Here is a 25,610-nt window from a genome sequence, read left to right on the forward strand (position 1 = left end):
CCAGCACTATCCCTGCCTCCCACCATCGGCTCTGGCACAGACCGTATAAGTCTGCCCAGCACTATCCCTGCCTCCCACCACCGGCTCTGGCACAGACCATATAAGTCTGCCCAGCACTATCCCTGCCTCCCACCACCGGCTCTGCCACCCATTCTAGGTGTTCCACAAAATCTGACATCTGATTCCTAAGTTAGGTTCCTCTCCTCAGACCAGCTGGGCATGCTGGTCACATTCACAGCCCCCATGGGAGGGAAGGGGGTACAATAACCAGTTTTAGTCATTGCTCAATGGCAACACCTAGAGGCTGGACTTTGTGCTCACTTTAGTCAGTCAAACTCGTTGCCCCATCTGAGAAGTCCAAAATGGTTGGGCAGAGTTGAGCAGTATCTGGGAAGTTGGTTTATGGCATCATAACCTGATAAAGGCTGGCTCTGAGCTGAAGCCCAAGAGTAGGAAGGAAATAGGCCAAATAACCCTGACCAAATTAGTTCAGAGGCAAATGATTTTTCATTCATGAAAGCAGAAATACTATGCCCCTCAATATCATCCTGTCATAATGTACATACATCCCAAAACAAGTATAAACGAAAACACATCCTTCCTAAACTGTTAAGCAGAAACAACCTATACACTGCTGATCATCACTATGCATGTCTAAACTTTATACACACAAAAAAAATCTTTAAATGTAAAGGAGTTTATCACAAGGCCCAATATTTGGCTAAGAAATGTCAAGTAGTTCACTATCACAGGTTTTCTGATTTCATGACAGTTTCAAATAATTGTTTTACATACATACAAACATACATACATACAAACATACTCTGAAATGTCTATATGCAAATGCTAGGAGTCTAAGAAATAAGATGGGAGAGTTGGAATATATTGCACTAAAAGAAAAATTAGATATAACAGGCATTACTGAGACCTGGTGGAAGGAGGATAACCAGTGAGACACTGTCATACCGGCGTACAAAGTATATCGTAGTGATAGGGTGGACCGGACTGGTGGAGGGGTAGCATTGTATATTAACGAGAGCCTTGACTCAGATAAATTACAAATTCAGCAGGATACATAACTTTGAATCATTGTGGGTTGAAATTCCATGTATAAAAGGGAAAAGGACGGTGATAGGAGTGTACTACCGTCCGCCTCGCCAGTATGAGCAGGTAGACGCAGAAATGATAAAAGAAATCAGAGACGTAAACAAAATGGGCAATGTAATAACAATGGGTGACTTCAATTATCCAAATATAGACTGGGTAAATGTAACATCGGGACACGCTAGAGAGGTACAATTCCTTGATGAAATCAAGGACAGCTTTATGGAGCAGCTGGTGCAGGAGCCAACAAGAGAAGGAAAAATTCTAGACTTGGTCCTTAGTGGAGCGCATGATCTGGTGAGGGACGTTATGGTATTGGGGCCGCTTGATAACAGTGATCATAATACGATCAGTTTTGATATCAACCTTGAAGTAACTATACACAGGAAGTCAAATACGTTAACGTTTAACTTTAAAAAAGGAGACTATGATAAAATGAGAAGAACGGTGAAAAAAAAAAAAAAACTTAGGGGGGGGCAACTGTGAGGGTAAAAACTGTACAACAGGCATGGACGCTGTTCAAAAATACCATCCTGGAGGCCCAGGTCAAACATATTCCGCAAATTAGAAAAGAAAGACGGAAGTCCAAAAGACAGCCGGCGTGGTTGAAAAGTGAAGTGAAGGAAGCTATTAGGGCTAAAAGAAACGCCCTCAGAAAATGGAAGAAGGAACAGTCTGAAAATAACGAGAAGCAGCATAAGAAGTGTCAAAGCAAATGCAAGGCGCAGATAAAGAAGGCCAAGAGGGATTAAGAAAAAAAGATAGCAGTAGAGGCAAAAAAGCATAGTAAAAATGTTTTTCGGTATATTAAAAGCAGGAAGCCGGCAAAAGAATCAGTTGGGCCGCTGGATGACCGAGGGGTAAAAGGGGCGATCAAGGAAGACAATGACGTAGCAGAGAGATTGAATGAATTCTTTGCTTCGGTCTTCACTGAGGAAGATTTGGGTGGGATGCCAGTGTCGGAAATGGTATTCCAAGAGGACGAGTCGGAGAAACTTACTGACTTCACGGTAAACCTGGAGGACGTAATGGGGCAGTTCAGCAAACTGAAGAGTAGCAAATCTCCTGGACCGGATGGTATTCATCCTAGAGTACTGATAGAACTGAAAAATGAGCTTGCGGAGCTACTGCTAGTGATATGCAATTTTTCATTAAAATCAAGCGTGGTACCGGAAGATTGGAGGGTGGCCAATGTAACGCCGATTTTTAAAAAAGGTTCCAGGGGAATCTGGGAAATTATAGACCGGTGAGTCTGACATCGGTGCCGGGGAAAATGGTAGAGATTATTATTAAAAACAAAATTACAAAGCACATCCAAGGACATGGATTACTGAGACTAAGTCAGCACGGCTTTTGTGTGGGGAAATCTTGCCTGACCAATTTACCTCAATTCTTTGAAGGAGAAAACAACATGTGGACAAAGGGGAGCCGGCTGATATTGTGTATCTGGATTTTCAAAAGGCGTTTGACAAGGTACCTCATGAAAGGCTACAGAGGAAATTGGAGGGTCATGGGATAGGAGGAAATGTCCTATAGTGGATTAAAAACGTTGAAGGATAGGAAACAGAGAGTGGGGTTAAATGGGCAGTATTCACAATGGAGAAGGGTAGTTAGTGGGGTTCCTCAGGGGTCTGGGCTAGGACCGCTGCTTTTTAATATATTTATAAATGATTTAGAGATGGGAGTAACTAGCGAGGTAATTAAATTTGCTGATGACACAAAGTTATTCAAAGTCGTTAACTTGCGACAGGATTGTGAAAAATTACAGAAGGACCTTACGAGACTGGGCGGCTAAATGGCAGATGACGTTTAATGTGAGCAAGTGCAAGGTGATGCATGTGGGGAAAAAAGAACCCGAATTATAGCTACGTCATGCAAGGTTCCACGTTAGGAGTTACGGACCAAGAAAGGGATCTGGGTGTCGTCGTCGATAATATACTGAAACCTTCTTCTCAGTGTGCTGCTGCGGCTAGGAAAGCAAATAGAATGTTGGGTATTATTAGGAAAGGTATGGAAAACAGGTGTGAGGATTTCATAATGCCGTTATATCGCTCCATGGTACGACCGCACCTTGAGTATTGTGTTCAATTCGGGTTGCCACATCTCAAGAAAGATATAGCAGAATTGGAAATGGTGCAGTGAAGGGCAAGTAAAATGATAGCGGGGATGGGACAACTTCTCTATGAAGAAAGACTAAGGAGGCTAGAGCTATTCAGCTTGGAGAAGAGACGGCTGAGGGGAGACATGATAGAGGAATATAAAATAATGAGTGGAATGGAACAGGTGGATGTGAAGCGTCTGTTCACACTTTCCAAAATTACTAGGACTAGGGGGCATGCGATGAAACTACAGTGTAGTAAATTTAAAACAAATCAGAGAAAAGTTTTCTTCACCAACGCATAATTAAACTCTGGAATTCATTGCCAGAGAACGTGGTAAAGGCGATTAGCTTGACAGAGTTTAAAAAGGGGTTAGACGGTTTACTAAAGAACAAGTCCATAAACCACTACCCCTCCCCTCCCAGTATTTAAGTATGTCCTGTGTTGTGACACCAGTAGGTGTCGGCTTACTGATCTGATGAAATGACCCATGTTCACAGACCATTGGTGGTGTTAGATTATAAACCCTAAACAGGGTTGCCAACTGGCTTTAGGTTTTTCAAGACAATCCAGTCCTAGTTTTACCTTATGTGTGGGGACTTGTAGTCTTGTTTTTTCAATAGAGCCTGTTGCATTCCCTAAGAAAAATAGGACTACCAATCCCTGCATGCAGCAGGGTAGAAAAAGCTCTGAATTAGCCTGTGAAGGATTAGGTGGTTTGCTCAGGGTCACAAGGAGCTTCAGGTTCTCAGCTCATTACATTAACTAATCTGAAGCCAGTTGGCAACTTTAATCTTCAGAAAAGAAAACAATTAAAAATGTAATTTACATGCAATTTGAGGCAAGACTGGATTCCAGGATAGCTGCTATGACTATACGAGAGAGATTTTGCATAGGAAAGGCAACAGCACTGCTTGGATTCTTTAGTTACTGTTTATTGCTTTCTAGATTTCCTTTCTTGTTGGTTCTAACGTGTTTTTTTTTTACTTTGTATGTATTATGACAACCCTCCTAGTTTAAAAAAAAAAATCTCCTTCCCTACATCTGCACTTTAACTCTTTCTGTAGCATTTTATATTATTAATAATAATACCTATCCACACACCTCCATTATTCTGCATCTCCATTACTCTGCTAAAATTTACCTGTTTTTCTCTACACTTTGCTTTGTAATCCTATTACTTTGTAAGCCGCATTGAACCTGCTATGAGTGGGAAAGTGCGGGGTACAAATGTAATAAATAAATAAATAAATGGACTTGGGAAAAATCCACAATTCCAGGAATAACATGTATAGAATGTTTGTACGTTTGGGAAGCTTGCCAGGTGCCCTTGGCCTGGATTGGCCGCTGTCCTGGACAGGATGCTGGGCTCGATGGACCCTTGGTCTTTTCCCAGTGTGGCATTACTTATGTACTTATGAATGTCCTATTAAACCAAGCTTGTCTAAGTGTTCCATAATTTTATTCTTTATAATAGTTTCCAGTACTTTGCCAGCACTGACGTCAGGCTTACCGGTCTGTAATTTCCCGGATAAACCTGGAACAGAAGTTCCTCACAACATAAAGGTAAAGGAATGACACTGTTTATTTATGTATTTAGTTAAAATATGTATAATCTGCTTTATCCTCATTTCACTCCAAGCATCCTCTGCTGATCTAACAAGCCGGGTACAATCAATTACTTCTTACCAGATACTTCAGACTTCATTCTTTCTATTCCTAAACAAATGGATTTTCAATCAGTTGCTCAAGGAAACAGAAACATCAAATCTTTAATATTTTTTATTTATGAAATTTTCAAATATATAACAACCAAGCAGAGATTTTAAAGAAAGGAGAAATTAGATCTTACCTGCTAATTTGCTTTCCTTTAGTCCCTCCGGACCAGGATTGGACTGATGGGTTGTGCTCGCCTACCAGCAGGTGGAGACTGAGAAAAACTCTGACTCTAGAGAGCCAATAGGAGCCCTGGCCATGTGACCTTAGCCTCAGTATTTGAATAACAAAGCAGGAAAGAAAGAAAGAAAGACCGTCTGTGCCGTATGGAATCCTAGCAGCCACAAAGCACTCGGCAATGCCAAGTATCAGAGCTCACCAGCAACTCTCACCAGAGAAGTGGTATGGCTCGATTTGTATTACAGCTCACCAGCAACTCTCACCAGAGAAGTGGTATGACTCACTTGTACTATAGCTCACCAGCAACTCTCCCCAGAGAAGTGGTATGGCTCACTTGTAATATAGCTCACCAGCAACTCTCCCCAGAGAAGTGGTATGGCTCACTTGTAATATAGCTCACCAGCAACTCTCCCCAGAGAAGTGGTATGGCTCACTTGTAATATAGCTCACCAGCAACTCTCCCCAGAGAAGTGGTATGGCTCACTTGTAATATAGCTCACCAGCAACTCTCCCCAGAGAAGTGGTATGGCTCACTTGTCTTATAGCTCACCAGCAACTCTCACCAGAGAAGTGGTATGGCCCACTTAAGATTTTATATATATTCCATCAACTGAGCTCACCAGCAACTCTCACCAGAAAAGTGGTAAATCATATTTAAGGTTTTATAGATATTCCAGCAACTGAGCTCAGCCACAACTCTCACCAGAGAAGTGGTATGGCGTATTTAAGGTTTTATATATAGATTCCAGCAACTGAGCTCACCAGCAACCACCAGAGAAGTGGTATGGACCACGTAAAGTTTCGTATATATATAGTATTGTTCCACGAATCGTAAAGGAATGAATACACTTCCTATTTAATAAAAGAAGCTAAAGAGTTGAGAGAACATGGGAGGGGCCTGGTCCGGTCCGGAGGGACTAAAGGAAAGCAAATTAGCAAGTAAGATCTAATTTCTCCTTCCTTAGCGTCCCTCCGGACCGGACCAGGATTGGACTGATGGGAAGTACCAAAGCAGTAATCTGAAGGGAGGGACTCTATGAAAACTGCAGAGAAATGTTCATGCTGCATAGGCCACCTGGCGACAACTAACATGTAATGTGTCCCAATGAGCAAAATAAAATGAAACTAGGACTAAGTTGCCACCTTACCAATGTGCACCGAGAGCACCAAAAATCGCTGTAGTAAGAATAGAGCCTGCTTCTGAAGTTGTGAAATATGTTGTAATACGCTGTGGAACTGCCGTCTCAGTGAGAAGAGAAATAGACATTCTCATTTCCTTGATCCGTCGAGATATAGCGGGTTAGAAACAATCAAACCCTTACGCCTACTGGCTAGAAGGACAAAACCAATAAGAAAAAAACGATTGGGAAAGGTGAAAACTGTAAACTACAGCAGACCGAAAAGAAGTTACCAACCGTAGAAGTATTCCACACATAGATCTACTTGCTGCAATGGCTACTAGGAAGCACTGCTTGAAGAGGAAAACTTTATAGAAAAAGTTATGGCTACTAGAAAACAGTGGTTTAAGAGAAAGACCTTAAAGAAAAAACAATGGCTACTAGAAACCAGAGCTTTAAGAGGAAAAACCTTAAAGGACACCAGAAGAAAAAACAGTCCAAAAAGAGGACCTACGAGAGCTGAAAGATTAAGATTGTGATTTGAAGAGGATTTCGGCCTATCGGGCGAAGGAGACTAAGAACCTTAAAGTAAACGAGAACTTCCAAAAAGACGAGGCCATATCGGACCTCAGAAACAGGAAAAAACTGCAAACTGCAGGAGAAGAGAAAAGAGAGTAATCCTTTATGAAAACCAACAAAAAATGAACCGCCGCATAGAAAGAACTACTGAAGCAGAGCCAAAACCGACGACCAAATAAAGCCTGATATGGAAGAAAGATGGAATTTTTCTTTTTTTTTTTTAAATATAAACCAACACCTAGTGAGTTGACGGAAGAAACGCATATAGAAGGTTGAAAAACCCCTGCTGGACGATGGCGTCTGTCCCTGTCTCCGTCAAGACTGTTGCTGAACGGAAGAAGCAAGAAATGTTTTGTGAGCCTGAAGGCAAAAAGAGATAGGAAGTAAGGCTGAAAAGATGAGAGTCCATTCACCTGAATGCATGGTGAGACAACTAAGAAAAAATGACTACAAACTCAAGAGTATACTCTTAACTCCTCCTTGGCGGATGACATAATCCATTGCCATGGCAAGGACCAACATAGCTCTCTGTGCCTTGTTTGTCAGTAGGGAAAACAAAATTCACCCGAAGGTAAACGAATTGCTGTGGTCCCCAAGAAAAAAATATATACAAACAAGCTTCTGCCAAAAAGTGTACTGCACGAAGCATCCCTATGACGGAACTAAGGTTCTTGAGATAACTAGATGACACTTAAATAGCGCGATTGATGACCCTGAGATTCCCAATAGGATGAAGGAAAATTCCTTCTTGGGAACTAGAAAGTAAAATTGCATTCTGCAGAATAGAGCGAGGAAATGGCCGAAGGCCCAAGGTCACCAAGAAAAATATAAACTGGGATGTTTGCAGAGGAGACAAAAGACTCTGTGCCAACCTGACTAAACAGAGAAAATTAGAGATATCTGATGAGAGATCAAATGAGAGGCCTGGCTACAATCATCACCAAACCTAGAGACTGGAAGAAATGCAACACCCGGTGCATGACCTGAGAACTCTGCTGATAAGACTTTCTCCAATTAGGCAGTCGTCTAGGTAAGGATGAAATGACCCTGAGAGCGCAATGAACATCTTCTTAGATCTATAATAGAACGGAAGAGAGAGTACTGCTGAAAATGACCGGTTAATCCATAAGCAAAAAACTAGCCATTCTCTGGGTCCTGAGGAGAAGAGGAAGGGTGACCAAGGACACCAGTTAAATAGGGCTACAAACCCCAGCCCTATCTCTGTGGCGTTCCATAGTTGGATAAGTTCCGAATATAGGAGTCCACCAGCTATGGTAGTATGCTCTGGACAGAAAAAAATTGTCCCAGTATGAACGTCTGATTCACCGGCCTGTAATTTCTTGCATCTCCCTAATCCACGTACCACGGTCATTCCTCCTCCCTCACTGAGATGTACCAGACTCACACCCAATAGATATGAATGTTGAGCTTGTTTCAGGTTAAAACACAGAACCTAGACCCAGGGTCCCCGGTGTTCCTAGTGGTGATCAGCCATGGCAAATATTGTATGTGTTAGTTTGCAGAATTACTGCAAAGCCTTGCTTTTGGAGCAGAGGTTTCTGTTCGACACTGTCGTGAGAGTTGTTTTTTTTAATGCTGTTCTGATTGTAGAAAGGTGGACCTTTGAGCTTTCCCAGTATGGCAAAACTTATGTACTTATGCCCATTAGATATGAATGCTGGATTTGATGGACTTTAGACCTTTCCCAGCATAAACATACTTATGTACCTATGGCATAAATACACAGGAAGTGAATCCCCTTCCAATTGAAAGAAAACTCTGGAGTGAAGGCGCATAGAATGAAAATGAAAAAAGGACAAACTTGGAAAATACCTGTAACGAAAAAAGTGAAGTTGTGCCACAGCCACTTGGTGAAGGCAGTGTAGACAAGACTATCTGAATTCAAGAAAGCTTGAGACAACATAAGGTCTCTAAGGAAGAGGAAGAGATAGCAGATGGTATGTATAGGCATACTGGACCAAACCAGGATGTTTATAATCTGCCAATGCTGAACTGATAGAGTAGAGACAAACACAAGTAGATGGTTTGAGGACCTTCCACTATCTTTAAGTGGGAAATATGCAAAATGAAAGGATGACCTTATTCTCTAAGTGACCATATGTCCTGTAAATACCAGAAGAAAGCTAAAATGAAATATGAGAGGCTTCAAGGCAGTTGGAAAAGAAGGGAAGACATGAATAAAGCATGCCTGCTAAGGCAGCAGAGTGATTGGGAGCTTGTTAGACAGGACGGTCCCTCAGAGAATATGAGAGAGCTGATATATCCCCATGGCATCTGAACAATCTACTGTATGCCTATAGAGAAGGCTTCTTAAAATCTGAAAAAGAAAACACTGTATAACACTCCAGCCATTGAGAGTGATTGTTGAAAGGAATGAAGAGATATCTAAATATGAAAGGGACCCTTTAATCCAAATATTGCCTGCTTATATGATGTGGGTGTTAGAGTCCTGTTTACCTCACACACGTGTGGAGACAGATGATTAGGAAAAAACAGTTTGAAGGTGAGCTACACTTTGATGTGCAGCATAGCCTGCAACAGAGATCAAAGTTCTAGACTGAGAAAAAAATGGAGGGTGAATAAAAATGGGCGCCATTCGCGCCACTTACACAGTGGCGGTTCCCGAAAGCACGCCTGACACCTCCACAACAAGCGGAGTAGGGCGGAACATCAAGAAAGGAAAAATAAAAAACAGCCAGTGAACTATGCCGCGAAAAACCAGAGAAAACAGAGAATCCGAATAAAACAGAACTCCGTAATAGAGAAACTGCAGCTGCAGCCTAAAAAGGCGGCCTTCCGCGCCAAAACTAAAAGAACGAAATTGCTGACAGCGCCAAATGAAGAAACTCGAAAGACACTGATATCCATAGAAAACTTGAAGGAGCCGACTGTTAACATGCTGTAAAAGCTGTGCTGGGAGACAAGATGGCGGCGATAACGGTTGTGTGATCCCGGAGCTCCTCAGAATCTTCTTAGTACGATCCTGAGAATTTCTTTCCCTGACGGTTTAGATGGGGAAAAGAAAGGGGAAAACGTTGGCACCTACCTCCGTGGCACCAACGTCGACACCAATCTCTAGGCAACCGACATTGGAGAACTTTGGTATCGGGATCCTTGGCGAGCTGACCTCCACCTCGACGGTCTCAAACCCTTCGGGAGATGAGTGCAGCGCTGAGGGAGCGACGTTGAGTCCTCCCGCTCTCACCGCGCCTCCACAACCCGGAAGTGAATTGCTAGCGGTGGGGTCACTGCAGCTGGAAGCGTGCGCTCCGTTGTCCGTGGTAGGAGGACCCACCGCCGGATTGACCCCGAGTTTAGGAACAGCAAAGCAGGGGCAGACGCAGGACGTTACCCCTGCCACCCGAGGTTCGACTTCCGAGAAAAGTGGAGGGAGAAAAAGACCAGTATCGGTGACTATGGACAGTCTATGGGACGCAATACAGGAGGTAAACGGAATGTTACTGCAGATGAATACTTCTATTAAGGGCGAGATAGGTGAATTGAAACAGACTACTCAAGATCTATCTTCAAATGTTCAAGAACATAAGGAAAAGATTTCTCAGATGGAAAATGAGGTTAAACAACTAAAAAATTTAACTGTAACTTTGGTTAAGGAAAAAGAAATACAGGAAAGAAAGTTAGAATACTTGGAAAATAATACTCGGAAGAATAACCTGAGGCTGTTGAATTTCCCCAAATCTCCTTTAATACCAGCAGGTGATATGCTTAAAAAATATCTTGGCGAGGTTTTGGGGATTCCGAAGGAGGGATTTCCACCTATTACACGGCTCCAATATATTACTGGAACTGTGAAATTATCGAAGGAACAACCCCAGGCTTCTGTAAATTTGAACTTGACTGAATTCCTTGAGAACTCTCTGGAATGTATTACAGAGAGAACAACATTACTTGTGACTTTTGCTCTTGAACTTGATAGACATAATATTCTTAGATTATATTTTCGCCATTTAAATGATGTATTTTTGGGGCAAAAAATACAGATTTTCCCCTACTTAGCTAGGAACACACAAAAGAGAAGGAAGGAATTTTTACTTTATAAGCCTAGAGCTTTAAAATTAGGCGCTACTTTTCTTTTGAAGTTCCCATGCAAATGTCATATAACGTTTGGTTTAAATAATTATATATTCTTTACCCCTCAAAATTATTACAATTTATTTCATCTAAGGAAAATGTTCAAGTACCTAATGTGTTGCCTCCCTAATTAAAGTGCTGATACGTCGGCTGTGGATATCAGCTACGCCCTTACCGTTATAATAATTGGCTTATTTTTATGGGCTTGTTTTTCCTTTCATTTTTCCTAGTATCTTGTCTCAAACTATTGTGGACTAATAATAATTTGATAATTTTAACTTAGAACCTAATTTGGTAATAAGTAATTTTGTTTTGCTTGTTAAGTTGTATATTCTGATATTTCCTGGTTTATGTCATGAGATGTAAATGTGAAAAATTATAAATAAAGAATTTTTAAAAAAAAAACTTGAAGGAGCCTAGAGCGTTTACAGTCCGGCGCTGCGAAAAACCGGCTGCAGCCTCCCCTGACTGGCGATACTCTCGCCACCCGAAAAAAAACAACTTGTCGCACCCCTATTTTTTTTTTTAATAAGCCTGCGCCCGCTGTCCAAACGCGAGGGAACGTTGGGAGAAATTCTGAGAAAGAAAGTGGCTCATTAAAGGCCCCGTCAACATTATTTTCTTCCATTTCCTCCCCCTCTTGTTGTTTTTTTTTTTTTTTACACAGCTAAATTAACAAAGAAAAAACACTCAAGAACAAAAGAATAACCCAGAGCTGTCTGCCCGGTAGAAAACTGGGGATTGTCTTTTTTTTATTTTAAACAGCTAAGCCTGCTCGTTAAAAAGCTGGGGAAAGAAAATACTTGAAACCTCCTAAAATGGCTGCCTCTCCCAAAGACCATACACCTTGCTAACCAAAGGGTAGTCCTTCCCAGCTAAGTATGGGAGATGGGGAGGATAGGGGGGAGGGACTCGGGGCACCCGAGTGTAACACCCCCAGAGGCTGTAAAAGAAAGAAAAGAAAACCTTATCTGTCCAGTGTCTATTAGAGAATTCCTAGGCACAGGAGAAAGTAGCAATATTGTTTTTATTATTAGCCTCTAAAAGAGAAAGAGAAAGAAAGAGACTAAAGGGCTCGTTTCCTACCTGCTGGGAGACTGAGAAAATACTGAGGCTAAGGTCACATGGCCTGGGCTCCTACTGGCTCTCTAGAGTCAGTCTCCACGTGCTGGTAGGCGAGCACAACCCATCAGTCCAATCCTGGTCCGGTCCGGAGGGATTCTAAGGAAAGAGCAATTTTATTATTTATTTTTATGACAAAGTATAATGCAGAGAAAAACAGGCTAAGCTTAGCGGAGTAATGGGGATGTGTGGCCAATCCTGATCACAACTATCTGGCAGAAACAAGATGAAAAGACCAGTGTAATGGTGTAATTAAACTTTGGAATTCATTGCCAGAGAACGTGGTAAAGGCGGTTAGATTAGCGGGATTTACAAAAGGCCTGGACGGCTTCCTAAAGGAGAAGTCCATAGACCATTATTAAATTGACTTGGGGAAAATCCACTGCTTATTTCTGGGATAAGCAGCATGAGATGTATTGAACTTTTTTGGGATCTTGCCAGGTATTTTGTGACCTGGATTGGCCACTGTCGGAAACAGGATGTTGGGCTTGATGGACCTCTGGTCTGTCCAAGTGTGGCAATACTTATGTACTAATGTAAATTACAAAATGTCCTCATATGCATTTTATAAATATATGGGAAACACCTGTATTCTACTTTCCCGTTTAAAAAAAGATCATAAAACGTTAAAAACCAAATACTCTTGTTCTTTCAACATTGAGCTCCAGAGTAACAATGCAAATAATTTCGACCTTTCCTGTTATACACAAAATTCAGATACAGGAAAGAACCCCAGAATAATATATAACATTAATTTGATAACCACATTCTTACCGCCTATATAGATCGTCTTCACTCACTGTACGTTTATGGCCAGAGCTGTCTGCATTTGGGTGATGGGCTTGAGGTCCTGAAAGAAAAAGACACACTGTATCTTAATATTATGCTAAGACAGCAACGCACATCTCTCAGGAGCAGCAACAGGGGGATTAAGGACAAATATTTCACTTCCAATCCTTGCATAAAAGTGACTCAGAGAAGTTTCCTGAACTATCAAGTTAACAGAGTTTCTCCTTGTCGCATTTCTGTAGACTCATATAGTGAATCATTTAAGTATTTAGAATGAACTTCAGGAGTTTCATACAACTATTATTCCCTTTCATTTAATTTATAAAAAAACTCATTTGAATGAGCTGCACCTAGATGCATAATATGACCAATGGGCTCATTTTCAAAAGAGAAAAAAGTCCTAAAAGTGGCATAAATCTGTATTTGGACGTTTTTCTCACAAAAACATCCAAATTGGTATTTTCAAAACCAATCTTTAGACGTTTTTCTATGAAGTCCGTCAGAAGTGCGTTCAGATCACAAGGAGGCATGTTAAGGGTGGTATTTGGACATTCCTAACACTTAGACGTTTTCAGCTACAATGGAACAGAACAAAACTATCCAAAACTAACACTAAGACATTTTGAGCTAGACCTGTTTTTATAATGAAGGCGGCACAAAAAGGTGTCCTAAATGTCCAGATGACCCCTGGAGAGAATCATGGGTGACTTCCCCTTACTCCCCCAGTGGTCACTAAATCCCTCTCACCCCCAAAAATGTGATTAAAAACATTATTTCCCAACTCAGATGTTATACTCAGGCCCATTAGAACAGCATGCAGGTCTAGTGGTGGGTGCAGTACACTGCAGACAGGTGGACCCATTTCCTGCAGAGCAGTGGCAGTTTTTCATGCATTTCTCCTCTTCCCTACACCAATCCCTCGGCCCAGGCGCTGGTGTCTCATTTTGCATTGCACAGCACGTGTCCTGCCTCTGTCCTCCTCCTATAGCCAGCACTGGAGGGGCTGGGCAAGAATATTAGAGGGGTTCACAGATATTGTGGGTTGTATGGTGAGAGCAGGGAAAGACTGAGGACATCCATGTTGTTGCAGGATGTTTGTGAGGGGCTGGAATGAGGAAAGGGGTGCCAAAAAGGCGAGGGAATCAGAAGACTGCAAGGTGAAAATGAAGTGAGGAATCAGAAGTGCTAAATGGTGTGAGGGGTACACAGGCTGCAGCAGCAGGAGAGCTGGGGGTGAGATCGGTGTTGTGGGGTTTGAGAGATTGTCCTTCTCTTCTATGCAAAGCTCCCTTATTCTCCCCATCTCCTCCTCCTTCTGCCATCCATCTGATCCCTTCTCTATTTCCATCCTCTGAGATCTCCCTCTTCCCTTCCAAGTACCGATCATTAAGATCCCTTCTCCTCAAAAGGGATCAAATAGATTAACTGGGCACAACAACAAAAATGGCAGAAAATTACTATAGTATTTCAGAAATTTTGCCACAAAATTTTCCAACTCTTGCATCAAACTATCGTTGAGCTGCTGCAGGTAACTGGGAGCTGTGATAAGGGCAGAGCTGCAAGTATTTCTTCTAGCGCTGCGTACGCCTTGTAGCGCTATAGAAATGCTAAATAGTAGTAGTAGTAAGTTAGGAGTGTCACCAGGTGTAGATTTGACTTGACAAAACCAGTCACTTTTCTCCACTCATCTCCAGGTTTTCATAGTCAAACCTGAATTTTGTGACACTGTTGAATAATAAGAGACCCCACTAACATCACCTATAACATTACAACATAAACGTTGTTATATATCACATTTCCCATTGCCTCTCAGACTAAGGAGTACAATAACCCAAGGAAGTTACCGCATGCAATAATGGCCAAATTCACCAACATGTGTATAAGCCACATTACCAATCATGTGCTGGCTTCAGTGCCATACAACTCTCAGTACCTGCATTTAGCGGTACAGATTTGCCTGAAGCTGGGTGAGCAGCAGGTTCTGTATTCCGTGATGGCGAAGGAACGGTCATGGAAGCAGTCGAACTGCTCGGTTCTCTTGCAGATTGGGAGGGCTCCTTCATTCGACTAACCACATCTTCTGACAGCTACATTATTTTGTTCAAAGAAATTGGACTGAATTAGTCTTTTGAAAGATGAAATTTTATAAAGGAGGAAAAGATCCAGCAAATTGGCATTCAATGCCTGCGGTCTATAAAAACAGGGGCCATGACTACCAACAGATCAAACAGCTGCTACTGAACAACCAGGTAAGTGGGGAAAAACAGCACATGCAATATTTTACTGATAAATTCATTGAAAGCGTGATGTGGTTATACCTAAGCACCTTAACAATTTTTAAGCCTCTACAGTTTGCCTCCTCCCATCTTTATTTAAATTATACAGATTTCACATCAAGGAGGTTTTATGACAGGAGACATGACATTAAAAAGTTGCACACAGCCACCATATTGTGCGACCCCAAACATTCGCAGACACTATTGAAAACAGCAAACTTGTGAGGTTTATGACTGCCAAAGTGTGTGTGTTTTTTTTTTATTTTACTTGAAAGCTTCCTATATGTTAGCCAAGGTTTTCTTGTTTTGTTTTTCTTACCTCTTGGTGAGGGGTCCCCACAACTCAGCCCCGAGGATCAGGCAGAGCCAGGGCCTTTCTTAAAGCTGCCCCCTACATAAATCGAGCCTCCCAAGGCTTCAAAGACAAGTCTGCCACTCCGGAGTGCAAACCCACATATGGGACATTTTTAAATTAAAAAAAAAACACACACACACACAAATGCCGTCATAAACCTCACAAGTTTGCTAATGTTTTCAATAGCGTCTGTTAATGTTTGGGGTCACACAAAATGGCGGCAAGCTCCACTCACTGGCTTCAGCCCACAGAATGGGCCAGATAGGCTAATGCTGTCTCCTATCATAAAACCTCCTTGGCTCACATCATCGGTCTCACCTAAGAGTACAAAGAGTGCAAACCCCAAATAGATAACCAGTACAATTCAGATATGTCAGCTTAGAGTGCAGTCACATGGTTAACTCAAAACTATTAAAAACAAGCATTGTCAAGAGATGAAAAATCATTACAGATTGTCTGAATTTACTGGAAACTTCATACTGAAATGGAAATAGAGCCTACTGTGAACTTTTGGCAAGCCAGCAGTTACTGTGTCACTCAAATACTTATTGAAAAGATGCTTTAACAAAACCACACTGTACTCTTATGATTGTACTGTGACTCTGTACAACATCTACAAGGGTTAAATAAAAAGTAATGTCTTCACCTCCATAAATCATCAGCAGGACAGCTTTGACATACTACACATGTCCTTTAAAATCTCTTCACACAGACACCTCTCCAACTGAGGTGAGGGAAGAGGCCGTTTTGCTATTGCTTCTGAAATGGAAGCATATGGTGGCAGTGAGCATTCGGTGCAATTCAAGCAACACACCATGATAGAATTTCTGACTGTTGAAGAAGTCCCTCCAATTGAAATTCACTGCCATGTGCAGGTAATTTATGATGCTGACTGTGTTGATATGTGTACTGTGCAGCGCGGAGTCAAAAAATGTAAAGATCGTGGGCCGGGAAGAGCTGAATTGTGTGATCAAAAATGAAGTGGACAACTGTGACAGCAATGGACACGTCTCATATGAAAAAGGTTGACAAACTCATAAAAGACAAAGGGTCCTGTTTACTAAGCCATGCTGTAGGTGCGCTAATGTTTTTAGTGCATGCAGACACTAGACACACCCATAGGAATATATGGGCATCTCCAGCATTAGCACGCACTAAAAATTAACACGTCTTAGTAAATAGGGCCCAAAGTACTACACTGCAAACCTGAAAACTTTGAAAAAAACAATTAAGAGTTTGAAAGCACAAGAAAAATATTTTGTTGCAACATGACAACGCCAGGCCTAACATAGTGGCAACTGTAAAGATGAGTATCATGGTCATACTCCATCTGCTGTAGAGCCCTGACTTAACACCATGTGATTTCCACCTTTTTCCAAAACTGAAGTAATACCTTTGTAGGAATCTATTCAACTCAAATGAAGAGGTGGAAAGGACTGTGAGCAACTGACTGAAGAAACAAGATGTGCAGTTCTTTCAAAACAATTTCAAAAACTGTGTGGTGGCAAAAAGTAAATGCTTGTAATAAAAGAGTAAGTTTCAAGTATTATATTCATTTTTTATTCATTACAATACCTTCATTTAAACAAAAGTTATGGAGATAGAAGCATTACTTTTCATTTAAGCCTCGTATATCTGCACTAACTGATATTAACACGAAAATACTAATTTTTCTGTCTGTTCTACATGGCCAGTTCCTTCAAGTACCCTCAGGGATCATCTTGAAAACTAAATGTCACACTTACAGTCATGAAGACATATTTACATATGGAAGCACTGTGACAAGACCTCCTGGATAATAACTCTTTGTCCTCAAACAATGAAAGTGTGATATTCAGGGTGGGAAAAAAAAGCACAGTGTTCAACTTTACCATGTTATTTATTTATATTGCTTAAACATTTAGTTTACTGTTGACTCAAAGTGATTTACAATTCTAAAATGAAAACATTTAAAAGCAGATACAACCAACAGCAACATTTACAATAATATCCTCTTTCCTGATTTTACACATCAATATAACCACTCTCAAGAGATTGTGTAAGAAAACTCTCATTCACCTCTCCCGCCTTCCTAAAATAAATAAATACTCTCCTCCAACAAAAATATGCACATGCAGTTAAATATCATGAGTATTTGTTTCTTCTGGGTATTAAGAACAGGATTGCCAGCTACAGAAAGGCATATGTTCTCCAAAGACAGGGCAATTAGTTACCTAAGGAAACTTGTTTTTAGCAGGGAAAATTTCCATCAGAAATTATTTCCCAGCTAGGGTGACACATCTACCAATTCACTTCCCCCTTTCATCACTATGAGGGTGATGGTCTAACAGAGCTACCAAGCAGCCTTACTTCGGAAGAGAGAGACCTAAAAGTCCCAGATTTCTGAAACACTTTCCTAGTGCACCTGGGTTATCTGTGGCACTGATCTGAAAACACAAAAATAGAACTACAAATACAGTTTAGAAATTTAACCTTGGAAACTAAATTCAAAGAAATTATGACCCAACATCTCACCCCAGAAACAGGATTGCTTGGTAGTTGTGTTCAGCTGAGTTAGCTTGTTAGGCAGTTGCCTATAGCAGCAGCTGCATGGGGGGGGGGGGGGGGGGGGGGGGGAGAGAAGGCGATTCCAGTCTCAAATGAAAACAAAACAAGGGTTCTGACAAGCCACTTTTACCTACAGAAATGGATATTTTCACATCGCTCATTCCCCTGCATAAATGGCTTTTAGAAACTCTCAACGTGCGTGTATACATTCAAAACAGTTCCATATTTAAACAGAGGATTTTTCCAATTATGTATTTTTGTTGGACACTGATGGAAGCAGCACTGCAGAGCCGCCAAAAATCACCCGGTTTCAGGAAGGAAACCTATTCACCAGTCCCAGTTTTGGACTTACTTCCCACAGCAATGTAGGATTTGTAGTCCTGATTCTACCCGTTCAGATCCCACAATGCATCAGGACAGAGCTGTCCAATAGCCCGGACCGGCCTCAAATTTGCCTGCTGGAACTGAATAACTCCTAAGCCCTGCGACTGATAAAGTGAACTAAATCCTTAGGGGCCTGGGGTGTTTCTAAGGGGAGAGGCTGCAGGTCCGCCAAGGGTGAGCACGGGAAGGTCGCCCAACCGTCCACCACCTCGAACAGCGTCGACCTCCCGAACCCACAGAGCTCCCTCCCGGAAGCAGATGCGCTCACCCGGACGCCTCGCAGGACCCGCACCCTGTCCGCCTCATCCAGCCCGAACGATACCCTCCTGCTGGTGCTCTCACCGCCACCCATCACCACCGACACACCGCCCGCCCGGCGAGCAACAGGAACGCTCTGTACGTCACCGGAGTAAGCCGACCCACGATTGGCTGCCACCGAAACACCAGCCAATCACTACAGGTTTCACTGCGGGGTCAAGCGCGGGCGTCGCTGGGAGTTGCAGTGCGAGGGTTGACCGGGGGCGGGGCGGGGCCTGGCCTGGGAGGCGGAGCTGCTAGCTCGGCAGACGGCGGCAGAGTTTGTGTATATATAATGCTCTGGTTCTGCACGTGGTGGGGCGGCTGGTACATTTTCTGAATTTATTCCCCCCTCCTTTTTTTTTTTTTGCATATCCCAAAGGTGTGGGGGGGGTGGGGAAATAATTTAAAGGGGCGTTGCGCTTCTACTGCCCATCTTCAAGTCTTTGCTTAAAACCCACCTCTTCAATGCTGTGTTCGCCACCTAACCCTTACCGTTCAGTAAATCCAGACTGCCCCTATCGGACTGACGGTTCACTTGTCTGTTAGATTGTAAGCTCTTTGAGCAGGGACTGTCCCTCTATGTTAAATTGTACAGCGCTGCGTAACCCTAGTAGCGCTTTAGAAATGTTAAGTAAGATCCTGAAAACCTGACTGGCAAAGGGGTACTCCAGTACCAACTTGGGAAACACTGCCCTAGAACACAAAACTTACCACCCCATAACAGCCCTAACCCACCTATGAAAAGACAATGCAATATATATTACACTGGGTTCTCGAGCACCAATATACCTACTATTGGGAAACTGAAACAAGCTGCACTGTTACACATTCCTACACAGACACTACATGCTAGCAGAATTCTTCACCTCAGTCGCACATGCAGAACATGAACAGACCCTCATCTATATAACATGAGTAGCCATACTGGGTCAGACCAAAGGTCCATCTAGCCCAGTATCCAGCTTCCAACAGTGGCCAACCCAGGTCACAAGCACAAGCAGAAACCCAAACTGTGACAACATTCCATCCTACCAACCTAATACAGAATAGGGAGCCACAAAAAAAAACCCCAACAACAACAAAAGTTGAAATAGAGACCCCCCCCCCCCCCCCCTCCTCTCTGCCCAAGAAAAACAGACTCTATAAACAGTGGAATACTGGTAACAAAAAAAAAAAACAGAAAAGCATTTTCTCCTGTACTTCACTAAATAAGCATAGAAAAATATACATTTTACAAAGCAGATACATCTCAGTCCTTACAAAGTATTACATAAAAATAATGTTTTTTCTACCTTTGTTTCTTTTCCAGGCTGGCCTCTCCATTTCTCCTCTCTCCTCTTGTCTTCTTCCTTTCCTTCTCTACATCTATTTGGCACTGATCTGTGTTACCATCTTTCCCCTTTTCCAAAATTACCTCTTTGTCCCCCATCTCATCCCTTTTTCATGTCCCTATCTCCTCCTCCCCTTTCCAATAGTGCCCTCTGTGTCCCTATCTCCTCCCCCCTTTCCAGTAGTGCCCCTTTATGTCCCTATCCAATCTCAGTTTTCCCTTCCCAGTGAAGCAGTCATCACCATACTCTCAAAACAAAGCAAGCAAACATATGAGCTGCTGCATCCATGTTGTCACTCTTTATAGTTGGCAGCATTTGTATTTAATCTCTTATATTTTCAAACATGGCAATTTGTGCAGTATACAGATGTACACAGAAAAAGTATAATAACGGAACAGAATATAGGTAGAGTAGTAATTTGTTATAAATCATAATCAGTGTGTCATTTGGAGGGGCTAGTTATAGAGGCACTCTAGCACCTGTTATATTCGTGCAGAGATTTTGTTTTCTCCTGTTAAAGAACACTAAAACAGAATTTAAAAAAAGCCAATGGACTGCATTAGGGGCTTATAGCCCATTTAGTCTTATGTTTAAACAAAAGAGATCTGATTTTAAAAAAATATTTATTTTTATTTTGACCTATAAATTACTTGACCCTGAAACATGCCTAAAAACAGAATAATCCATATGTATCTAAAATGTAAATTCCTACAAATGAGATGCCATGAAAATGTGATTCCATGTGCCCCAATGAAAGGCAAGTTTAATTCTACTTCCATTTAATTTGAATATATTCTATCATCTTTATAACACCAGCTTCCCAAGGCAGAATACAACAACAGTTAAGATGAACTAATTAGGAAACAGGATATCCTCACTGAAATCTTGGCCATATGTATTGTATAGAAGAACAGTGAAGAAACATGAGCACAAACTACAGAGTTTATAATTGCTTTTTCTACCAGCTACATTAATTTTTGAAGCTGTGTTCTTTTCTCCTTCAGCTTTTAAGGCACTGCCTATCCAACAAAAACAGCTTTAGCCTTGTTACAGATGGATCAATAATAAAGAACGAGAACATGGATGCAACAGCTCATAAGTTTGCTTGTTTTGCTTGGGGTGAAGGCAATTATGATGACGGCTGCGCAAGGGAGTAGAAACAGATACCAAATTGGCTTCCTTGCTTACAGGACTAGAAAGGCTCACCTCCACTCGTCTATTACACCTCCTTGGCCAGCTCTCCCCCCCTCTGGAGTCTTACATCTTTCTCGGTTTCTCCCTCTGTTTCTTCTGCTGCCCTCTGTCTCCCGTCTGCATCGTCATTTAACTGCCCTGAAGCATTCTCCCTCGGCAACCGCCGACTCACAGCCTTCTGCCAGCATTGGGGCTTCTCCTCAGGCGCGACTCCCGCCTACTCTAACGCAACTTCCTCTTTTCCGCAGAGGTGGGAGTGAGACGCACCTGAAGAGAAAGCCCCAACGCTGGCAGAAGGCTATCTGTGAATCGCCGGTGCCGAGGGAGAACGTTTCAGGGCAGTAAAAATGATGACGCAGACGGGAGACAGTGGGCAGCAGAAGAAACAGAGGCAGGCGGCAGGGAAAGTTACTGGCACTTGGCGCATAGGTGCCATTTTTTCAAAAATCTGTTTGGGGGAGCAACCGCTCCCCATGCGCCCCACCTAGCTACGCTTCTGGTTGGTAAGTGGGTTTGTGTGAGGTTCCTTCTGTGGACATGTGGCAAAGTTCGGCCATTCCACAGGTGTCGAGCAGGGCTGATGCAAGGGTATTAGGTGCCCTAGCAAACGTTCAGCCTTCCTTCTCTACAACTGGGGTAGATGCACTAAGGTCCTAGGAAGAGCCCTTCCCTTACCGATTCCATAGCGAATCGGTAGGGAACGGCCATGCATCAAGGAAATGGAATGCAAATGAGTTGTTCGTTGTAGCTCACTTGAATTCTCTATACCCTCGGAAGCCAGTCAGCCGGTCGAGCATGTGCAAAGCAGCCAGGCGTTATGCTGGCTGCTCTGCGCATGCCAAATACGTCCAAAAAGGATGTCCTTGATGACGTCCGCCTTTTCCACTTTGCCTGTGGCCATCCCTGCGCCTCCCTGTGCCGCCCGGGAAAGGAAGACACCGCGCCGCTTCTCGCTCCATGGCCTGCTGCAGGAAGGCTCCGATGCGGCTTGGGTTCCTCCCTTCCGTGATCCTAGCAGGAGAGCGCAGTTGAGGACATCCATCGTCCACATCTTCGACGCCCATCCATCTTCCGCACCTAGGTCTCTCTCAGCCAATCACAGCACATTTATCTCAGCTAAGCGCGCTGTGATTGGCTGAGAGACCTCCGGGTCTCTCAGCTGAGCTAAACGGGATCACGCAGTGAAGGATGTCCAAAAAGGACGTCTTTTTTGGAGGGGGGGTCCTACATGTGAAGGACGTCCAAAAAGAACGTCTTTTTGGAGTGTGTGTGTGTGGGGGGGGGGGGTTGTTACAGGTGAAGGACGTCCAAAAAGGACGTCGCTGACATTTTTTTTCTTACAATTCTTTCCTTTGCCCCAACGAGGGGTGTAGACCTCCCATTAGGTTTTCCACGGTAAGGGGATCGGAAAACGGTAGTGCATTTCATTATATTAGCCTTGCAACGGTAGTGCAGCTCATTATAGTAGCCTTTGGATCATCTGCATTCCATTTTCGTTAGCTGCTACCGTGACAGGAAAATGCCCTTTTGTGCATGTCCTGGTTTACTACTTGCCCGTTTAAAACCCACATTAATGGCTCATTAAGTTTAGTGCATCTAGCCCCTAGCTTGCTCCAACACCACTCCTCCCAAAATAATCTGATTGAATGGGCTATTTGAAAAGCCCCCCCCCCCCCCCCCCCGCATTTTGCTTTAAAACAAAAAATCCCGTTATTTCTTTTCAGTTTGTGTGATTGTCAGAACTTCTTGACTTTTCTACACCTGATGCTTAAGCGTGAAATGTTTTTAGTAATTAAACAAACAACACAAGAACATAAGCATTACCATAGTAGGTCACCTTTGGAACCCTTTTTAAAAATTGGTGTTATTTATTTTATTTATTGCATTTGTATCCCACATTATCCCACCTCTTTGCAGGCTCAATGTGGCTTACAATTCATCATGGATACTGGAAATAAGAAGAGAAAGTACATTTGGTTTTACAGAGGGTTTTGGTTACATGGTGGTGAAATACATGGTAGAGTTAAAGCAGAAGACATTATAAGGCAATATTGGATATATTTAGAGATTGTTAAATGTTACATGTGCTGAACTTTATGATATATCTTGTCAAAGAGATAAGTCTTCAGTAGTTTGCGGAAATTGGTCAGTTCATAGATCGATTTCAGGTTACGTGGCAACGCGTTCCAGAGCTGTGTGCTCATATAGGAAAAGGTGGATGCGTGCATTGATTTGTATTTTAGACTTTTACAGTTGGGAGGATGAAGATTAAGGTATGTGCGAGAAGATTTTTTTTTTGTGTTAGTCTGGCCACCCTCCAATCTTCAGGCACCAATCTTGATTTTAAAAGATAAATTATGTAGTACTAATAATAGCTGTGAAAGTTCATTTTTTTAGTTTATCAGGATTCACGGATGTATACGATCTTGTCCTGGTAATAAACAACTCTTTCGTTTGTCAAATTGCCCTATTACATCTTCCAGGTTTACGGAACATAGCATACAAGTAGCCATATTGGGTCCATCTCGCCCAGTATCCTGCTTCCAATAGTGGCCAATCCTGATCACAACTATCCGGCAGAAACCCAAGTAGTAGCAACGCTCCATGCTACCGATCCTGGGGCACACAGTGGCTTACCGCATCTCTATCTCAATAACATAGACATTTCCTCCATGAACTTGTCCAAACCTTTTTTTAACGCAGATACACTGCTGTTACCATATCCTCTGGCAGTGAGTTCCAGAGCTTAACTATTCTTTGAGTGAAAAACTATTTCCATGTAATTTCATGGAGTGGCCCCTGGTCTTTATACCTTTTGAAAGAGTAAAAAATCAATACACTTCTGTACCACTCAGGATTTTATAGACCTCAATCCTATCCCCTTTGTCATTCTGGTCACTCTTCTTTGAACCTTTTCTAATTCAGCTATATCTTTTTTGAGATACAGCGACCAAAATTAGTCAAGGTGAGATGACAGCATGGAGGGATACAGGGGCATTATAATATTCTTGGTCTTATTTTGCATTCCTTTCCTAATAATTCTTAGGATCCTGTTTCCTTTTTTGGCCACTACCACACACTAGGGAAAAGATTTCAGAGTATTGTCTACAATGACACCTAGTTCTTGAGTTCTGACTCCATAAGTGGACCCTAGCCTCAGGTAACTATGATTCAGATTATTCTTCCCACATTAAATTTCATCTGCTATTTGGATGCCCCGTCTTCCAGTTTCCTAACGTCTTCCTGTAATTTTTCACAATCCGCATGTGTACAGCGCTGCGTACTTCTAGTAGCGCTATAGAAATGATAAGTAGTAGTAGTTTTTGACAACTTTGAATAGTTTTGTGTCATCTGCAGATTTGATCACTGCACTAGTCATTCATTTACAAATATGTTAAATAGCACCGGTTCCAGTACAGATCCCTGCGACATGCCACTATTCATCCTTCTCCACTGAGAAAAATGGCCATTTAACCCTATCCTCTGTTTTCTGTCCAATAACCAATTCCTAATCCACCAGACATTGCCTCCTATCCCATGATTTTTAATTTTCTCAGGAGGCTCTCATGAAAAACTTTGTCAAAAGATTTTAATGATTTTAATGACAGGTGACAGATCACTAACAGATCAGCAATTTAATGTTTGAGTTCTTTCAGTACCCTGGGGTGTATGGCATCGGGTCCAGATGATTTATCACTCTTTAACTTATCAATTTAGCTCAGGACATCTTTCAGGTTCACTGAGATAGCTTTTAGTGCCTCTGTAGTCAATCTTGAAAACCATTGCCAGTACAGGTCAGTCTCCTACGTCTTCTTCTGTAAAGACCGAAGCAAAGAATTCATTCAATCTCTACACTATGTCCTCCCTGAGTGCCCCTTTTGCTACTTCACGGTCCCAGATTTCCTCACAGGCTTTCTGCTTCTGATGTATCTGAAAAAGATGTTACTATCAGTTATTGTCTCCACAGCAAGTTTTTCTTCATATTCTCTTTTAGCCTTCTTTATCAATGCTTTGCATCCAGCTTGACACTGTTTGTTGCTTCTAATTTTTTTCCTTCGGATCCTTTTTCCATTCTTTGAAGGATGCTCTTTTGACTCTAATAGTCTCTTTTACTTCACCTTTTAATCACGCTGGCTGTCGTTTGTTCTTCTTTCCACCTTTAATATGTGGCATACATCTGGTCTGGGCTTCCACAATGGTATTTTTAAATAACATCCATGTCTGATTTAAAGTCCTAACCTTTGCGGCCAACCCTTTCAGCTTCTTTTTAACCGTTTTCCTCATCTTGTCATAGTCACCCTTTTTTAATGGTTTCACTCCAGATATCAGCTCAAATTTGATCATGTTATGATTACTGTTTTCCAGCGGATCCAGCACCGTTACATTTTGTACCATGCCCTGCA

The 25,610-nt window shown here is 42.2% G+C and overlaps 1 protein-coding gene across 1 annotated transcript in view; it reads right to left on the reverse strand.

Moving 5' to 3' along the window:
* The window catches only part of CHCHD6 (coiled-coil-helix-coiled-coil-helix domain containing 6), a 227,308-nt gene extending 208,513 nt beyond the window's left edge, over positions 1-18,795 (reverse strand). The window contains exons 1-3 of the mRNA XM_030207627.1: positions 18,651-18,795; positions 14,754-14,907; positions 12,806-12,881 (exon numbers count right to left, since the gene is read on the reverse strand). Coding sequence (XP_030063487.1) covers positions 12,806-12,881; positions 14,754-14,907; positions 18,651-18,734 — 314 coding nt within the window. The 5' untranslated portion in view covers positions 18,735-18,795. The remainder of the gene's footprint in view (positions 1-12,805; positions 12,882-14,753; positions 14,908-18,650) is intronic.
* Between the last annotated feature and the right edge of the window lie 6,815 nt (positions 18,796-25,610).

The sequence above is a fragment of the Microcaecilia unicolor genome, chromosome 6 (genome assembly GCF_901765095.1).
Source record: "Microcaecilia unicolor chromosome 6, aMicUni1.1, whole genome shotgun sequence".
Classification (NCBI taxonomy): Eukaryota; Metazoa; Chordata; class Amphibia; order Gymnophiona; family Siphonopidae; genus Microcaecilia; species Microcaecilia unicolor.